General features: G+C 38.9%; 1 protein-coding gene across 1 annotated transcript; it reads left to right on the top strand.

Annotated features, from left to right (window-relative positions):
• Positions 1 to 631: 631 nt before the first annotated feature.
• LOC147477597 (SWAP (Suppressor-of-White-APricot)/surp RNA-binding domain-containing protein) lies at positions 632 to 4,769 on the top strand. The gene is made up of 4 exons (XM_086583514.1): positions 632 to 739; positions 902 to 1,885; positions 2,460 to 2,743; positions 3,769 to 4,769. The coding sequence occupies exons 2-4, from the start codon at positions 909 to 911 to the stop codon at positions 4,563 to 4,565; spliced, it is 2,058 nt and encodes a 685-aa protein (XP_086439640.1). The 5' UTR covers positions 632 to 739; positions 902 to 908; the 3' UTR covers positions 4,566 to 4,769.
• The last annotated feature ends 1,351 nt before the right edge of the window (positions 4,770 to 6,120 follow it).

Below are 6,120 nucleotides of genomic sequence, written 5' to 3'. Positions count from 1 at the left end.
AGGTTGATTGATAATATCAAGCCATTTTTTACATACCAACCTACTTCGAAAAACTAACTTGACTGGCAAGTTTGTGAGTATTAGTCCAATGATCTCACTCGGAAGTGAATCCATTAAACTCGTTGCTAGACCAGTTTGTTTGATAGGCGGCATCGCTAATGAAGGACTAACTAAAATTAAAAGCTGTCACAATTTTGTTTCAATAGCCGGACTTGAACAAGACTCACCTATGTCTAGGTCCCGGCCGTAAACATATTTACATTTAGAAGTTCCTAGCCCAGTCTAGGTCTCGAACCTATGCCTTGTGGCACTATAACACTTAACCACCAAACCTCCAACTTTTGATGTAATCTAATAGTTAAATATTTATTTGTATTTAATTGAAATACTAACAAAACTATATATTAGTTTTCGGACCGGACAAGATATGTCCAAAACTGGTCCAATAGTCTTATCGGACAATATTTAAGTCCTTAGTCTCTATTTTATCGGCTCGGATTCAATCAAGTTTTGGGCCGGGCCCAACCCATTGACATCGTTGGCTACTGATACACGACATTCAGTTAAGTATTGGGCCGGGCTCAATTTTTCAATAAAAGAAAAATCCATAATTGGAATGGGCCAAATTACGGGCCGGGCTTAATTCTTCTTTCAACAGTATATATAATATCACCTCTCTTCTGCTGCTCACTTTTGTCTCCAAAATTAATTCCTCGAGCTAAAGAATCATCATAATAAGGTCAGTAACGAATTAATACATTTTTTTTTAATATGTATAATCATCCACTGCTGTTAGCGTTTACTTATATTAATCATTAATTGATGCCTATAATATTAAGTGGAAGTTTGTGTTTAAGTATGCCCCCAATAATGTTAAGAAATTGAAACTTGTAATCATCAGAAGGGGTATGGATAGGCAGGCTCAAGAGTATGCAGCGGCAATGGCATTTGCTCAGCAGCAACAGCAAGCTGCTAATATGCAACAACAACATCAGCAGCAGTTTGGGTTTCCAGCCCCACACCAACAGTTTCCACAAGGTCCACCGTTTTTACCTCCTCATCCTTCTCTACAACAGTTTCCGTTCCATCGTCACTTGCAACAGCAACATCAAATGCACCCACATCCACACCACCTTCCTCATATCCAACACCAGCAGCAAGGACCACCAGGCTATCCACCTGTTTTACTCCCACACCTAGGGTCATCTCCTTTCCACAATCCTTATGATGCTGCACCTCCCCAAGCTGCTCCCCCGTCTGATCCTGAGCTCCACAAGGTCATTGATAAGCTTGTTGAATATGCTGCCAAGAATGGCCCTGAATTTGAATCAATGATTCGTGAGAAGCAGCGAGAAAATCCTGCTTACGCTTTCCTTTTTGGTGGAGACGGCCATAATTATTATCGTTACAAACTCTGGATAAGCACACATCCCTCAAATGCTCCTTTTAGTCCATCATTTCCCTCCTCCATGCCAATGATGCCTCAACAATCAAACTCTATGATAAACTCTCCTACTCTGAATGCCTCACCCGCTGCTGGAGTTGCTCCTCACTTGCTTCAATCTCCTTTTCCACCTTTCTATGACCAGCAACATTCTCTTCCTTCAATGGGCCAAGGTCGACCAGATTATGATCCTTCTTCACCCAAGTCTTTCAAGGGTTTGTCTGGACCACTTCCTTCTGATGTGGCAGCAGAACTTGGTAATGTGCTCAATAATCTCACTGGTACTAAGGAGTCAATCAAGGGTGCCAAGATATGGTTTATGCAGAGGTCCCCTTTCGCGCCTGCTCTAGCAGAGGCTCTGAGAGAAAGAGTACTTTCCCTCGAGGATTCTGAAAGACAGTTGCATATAGTATACTTGGCCAATGACATTCTTTTTGAGAGGTACGTCATAAGACTGACATTTGACAATTATTCATAACTGATTGTTGATTATTGAGGCATACCATATTAGTATACTACGATTTAATTATAGATATATACATGTGGTTTTGTTTCTATATTCCTTAAACTAATTCTCTTTTACTACTATTCTATATTATTATTATTATTATTATTATTATTATTATTATTATTATTTTAGGGATTACTGTAATATATTGTTATCATTGTATCTGCAAAACGTTATCCAGTGCCTATTAAGTTAGTTTATGTTATCTGGTATCCTGGACTAGAGGAATTGCTAGTGCATGTTACTACATGCCTATAGTAACTTAGACTGGGAAATATAAGCAATGATTGTGGCCTTAATGGCTTAATACAACCAGCTATTGTACAGGATTGTTTTCTGTCAATTTTGAAATAAATATAAAATAAATTTTCTTAACATATTTATCTATTTTTTAAATACAAAAACAACATACGAGTGAAAAAACTAAGAGGAATTGATTCTTATGACTATTTCTGTGTGCGGACTGCGGACCCTTAATCACTTTGCCTTGCCCCAAAAAATGTGCAGCTTGCAACGTAGAATTAATCCTCGTGACCTCGACAATGAGGCACTTGCCTTCAGACCGGTTCTAGGATCTATGCTTGCAAGGATTTACCACAACCCTCACAATCAGGAAGGAAATCAGTCTCGTCTGCAGAAAATCCTACAGTTCTGGGCTTCGAAGGAAGTTTACAGTCCTGACACTATTCATAACCTTGAGGGTGAAATGATTGGTGGGCCACCTTCTGGATCATTTTCAGTACCTTCAAAAGATATGCATGGTGGTTCGGCAAATTCAACGAATGCTGCAGGTTCTCCCTTTCTCTCTCTCTCTATTTGTGTGTGTGTGTGTGTGGCTACTGGAGCTGAGTCCAGCTGGTGATCATGAAGATGATAGCATCAGTGAAATGAAACCAATATGAAATAAAGTTTTGGTGCACTGTTCACATGTATGTATACAAGTATTTTGTTGAGAAATATGACCAAATCACTTGCACATAATATAGCTTATTCGTGTAAGCAACAGTGTCGACTAAACACTGGGCCTTCTCAAGTACTTTCCGTGACTTATGAAACAAATCCATTGTTTTCCTTGAATCCTTTCATTAAAATTATATTTATATCTTACACCAAAGCCGGTAATAAAGGATGATTTTCATGACAACAAACTGCTGCATTGCCTTTACACGTAGTTCATTATCTTGGAAAACTAATTATTTGTGTATTTTGAGTATAATCCTAGTGTCCAAATCCTTTTTATTTTCTGGGTCTGACTCTTTGCACCCATGCTGGAATCTGACATACATGCCTGTACCTATGCAACTCAAGTTGTGCTGTTATTCTGCTTTTAATGATAAGCAATTATGATGTGTACTCTTAGATCTTTCGTCCTGGAACAGTAGCACATAAAATGTTGTGGTCGAAGCCGTTGAGCTATCTACCCAAAAGGAAAAATAATCCCAACACATGTAGATTACCAAAAAAAAAAAAAACCCCAGTGCGTGTATCTCTTGATAAACCAACATGCCAATCCTTCCCTAGCACCCGAATTTATTTATGTCAAATCCATTCTGGGTCTTGGTATCAAGTTAAAGGTTAAACTGTCTTCATAGGTAAATAATTAATGTGATAAAAATTATAGAACTACAGGATTTCATTTTTTTCATGGTGTTTGATGATCACTCTTTAACTAGATTATTTGGTATTATGCCTACAAAATCAGAAATATCACCCATGCAAAATCTATATCCCAGTTCCATGTTACTTGTGATGTACCAAGACATCTTGCTGCTTTTGAACTAGTTATCGACAAATACAAGTATGTGATTTTCTGCAGGTCTGTCGCAGCCAATGCCACCCCAGAGTCTCAATCAATGGCAACCTGATAGGCAGAGGAGCTCAATACCAGGTTCATTAGATCTAGAGCAACCAGACAAGCAAATGCCTCCTGCCATGATGATGGCATCGTCACAGTTCATCCCACCAGTAGCCCAGCAATTTCATCCAAATTCAGGGCCTGGTGGCCTTCATGCACCAATCACCACACCTTCATATGTGGGATCTGTACCGATACAAACTCCTGCTCAGCCATCAAACCACTTGCCTCCATCCGCCAATATTGGAGACAAACTGCCTCCTTATCCCTTGTTCCCTCCTGGCCTTATTCCTGGGATGGTCAGAAAGATGCAGATTGGAAGTGGAGTACCATACTCACCCATGAGCCCTTTGGATATTCCGACTATGATTCCCCCATCCACAGTTTCACCTTCAGATATTTTGGAAAGAGTTTCGAAATTCTTCAAAGAGATTGGAGAGGTTAACCCATCCGAAGGACCCATGAAATCACCCAATTCAAGTGATGAAGAAAATGATTACGAGAGGGAGCCTCCCGTTCGAAAGGGAGGGGCATGCATCCCTCCACCTCCAAACTTGCAGTTGGATCCAGAAACAGGGACTTATGCAGATGGAACTGTAGAAAGAAAACCAGGATCCAGTAGCTCTGGACGTTTGGGGCTGGGGGCAACTGCCAATCCTAATGAGGTGAGTCAATATGATGATGTTTATAGCTCATATAGGAAACAGAGAAGCTCCAGTTACCATACATCCATGAGTGCAAGAGCTGCAGCAAGGTAGCTCACTAACAAATCGCAAGGGTTTCCCAAATGTTTGAAGGGCGCAAATTCCTTGATCAGAGTTTAATTGCCAATGGGTTTTTGAATATATCATTGAAGTATCCTGTTTACATTGAGAGATATGGCTCTGTTTTTTCGACTCCCCTGCTTGTTACTTTGTTAGAGCAAAGAATGATTATAAGAATAAATCATCACTGTTTATCTATGACCAGAGCAACACGTGAATCTTGTATTCTTCTTGGTTCTCAGCATTTTATCTCATTTTAAGTTTCTTTTTTGGCAGTGTAAATAATTATTTTAGAAAGTCTAATGTTCACAAAATTGTATCTGTCAACATTCAACAAAGTCTATGATACGGAGTACTCAACTGAAATGCTTCTGCAGGTACTGAAATCTGTATAATCAGATTTTGTTAAAGGCATACAGATATATGATTGGCTACTTCTATAGTATCTGTAAACCTAATTCCATTAAGCACATGACCACCTTTTTACTAGAGAGATGCGGAAATCTCTCCTTTTTTGTGTGCAATGAAAAGCTGTTAATCTATAGAAAGTTCTTTTGAAGAAACAGAAGAACAAAATGGGTGCTTCCCTTTTTCAGTTTTTTCCCTGTGTATGTTGTATTTAGGCAATCGTAACTTTTACCATAATTCAAAACCTTGTTATCATCCATACACATTCCTAATCGAGTAAGCAAGATGGACAAGCTGCACTGCTGCCACTACGGCAGGGAATCGGGTCGAGTAGACTTGAATCTGACCCGACCCGATTACCAAATATATCAGGTTCGGGTCGATTTTTATATCCATTTATGTATTCGGGTCGGATTCGGATTCGGTATGTCGGGTTTGGATATAATTTTTGGGTTTTTTTTTTTAATTTTTAGTGTTATCCGATCGGGTCAGTCGGGTTCAGATATTAAATTTCAGATTTAATCGGGTTCGGGTTCGGGTTCGGATATTGTGAAACTATTCGGATTCGGATATAGCCATATCCGACCCGAACCCAATCCCTGTCCTAGCTGCCATCCAGCAACTCAAGATAACCACTATCTTCAGGAAGGAAATATCACTGCCAACCCCCTGGCAAAGTTTGGTACAACCCTCAGCAGCCAGAAAGAACTGTTTTTTAAGGCAAACCAGACTAGATTCACAAATGGGAAGGACCTTTCCAAACCTTCTACAGATTTCAGTGAAATGTATTTTACTCCATCATAATAAATGGAAGTAATAGTGGTTAGATTGAGATTGACCTTAGAGAGTGCAGCATGTTGCCTCCCTAAACACCTTTTGTACTTTATTTTTTTTTAATACAATTAAACTTACCCAGCAAAAAAAAAATCGAGTAAGCGCACACAACAGTGTTAATAAAACAGATACGTCTATGTACTAATGGAAAGTTCTTTCAAAGCATAAAAAGCGCCGTAAGATCTTTTATTTATTTTCTTTTCCTTATATTGAAACGCATTTTTGAAATGTTTCTAATATTACTGTTACGTTTTTTTGGTAAAGAATATTATTAGAATTATTTTCTCACTAACATGACTACAATTTT

This window comes from Coptis chinensis, chromosome 9 (assembly GCF_015680905.1).
Source record: "Coptis chinensis isolate HL-2020 chromosome 9, ASM1568090v1, whole genome shotgun sequence".
NCBI lineage: Eukaryota > Viridiplantae > Streptophyta > Magnoliopsida > Ranunculales > Ranunculaceae > Coptis > Coptis chinensis.
The sequence above is the reverse complement of the archived record's forward strand: the minus strand, read 5'-3'. Positions and strand labels throughout refer to the sequence as shown.

Bases quoted from the DNA above. Each gene is read 5' to 3' on its own strand.
- LOC147477597 (XM_086583514.1), top strand. From the start codon at position 909: ATGGATAGGCAGGCTCAAGAGTATGCAGCGGCAATGGCATTTGCTCAG. The intron at 1,886-2,459 runs GTACGTCATAAG...AAAAATGTGCAG, and splicing joins AATGACATTCTTTTTGAGAG to CTTGCAACGTAGAATTAATC. The intron at 2,744-3,768 runs GTTCTCCCTTTC...GATTTTCTGCAG, and splicing joins AAATTCAACGAATGCTGCAG to GTCTGTCGCAGCCAATGCCA.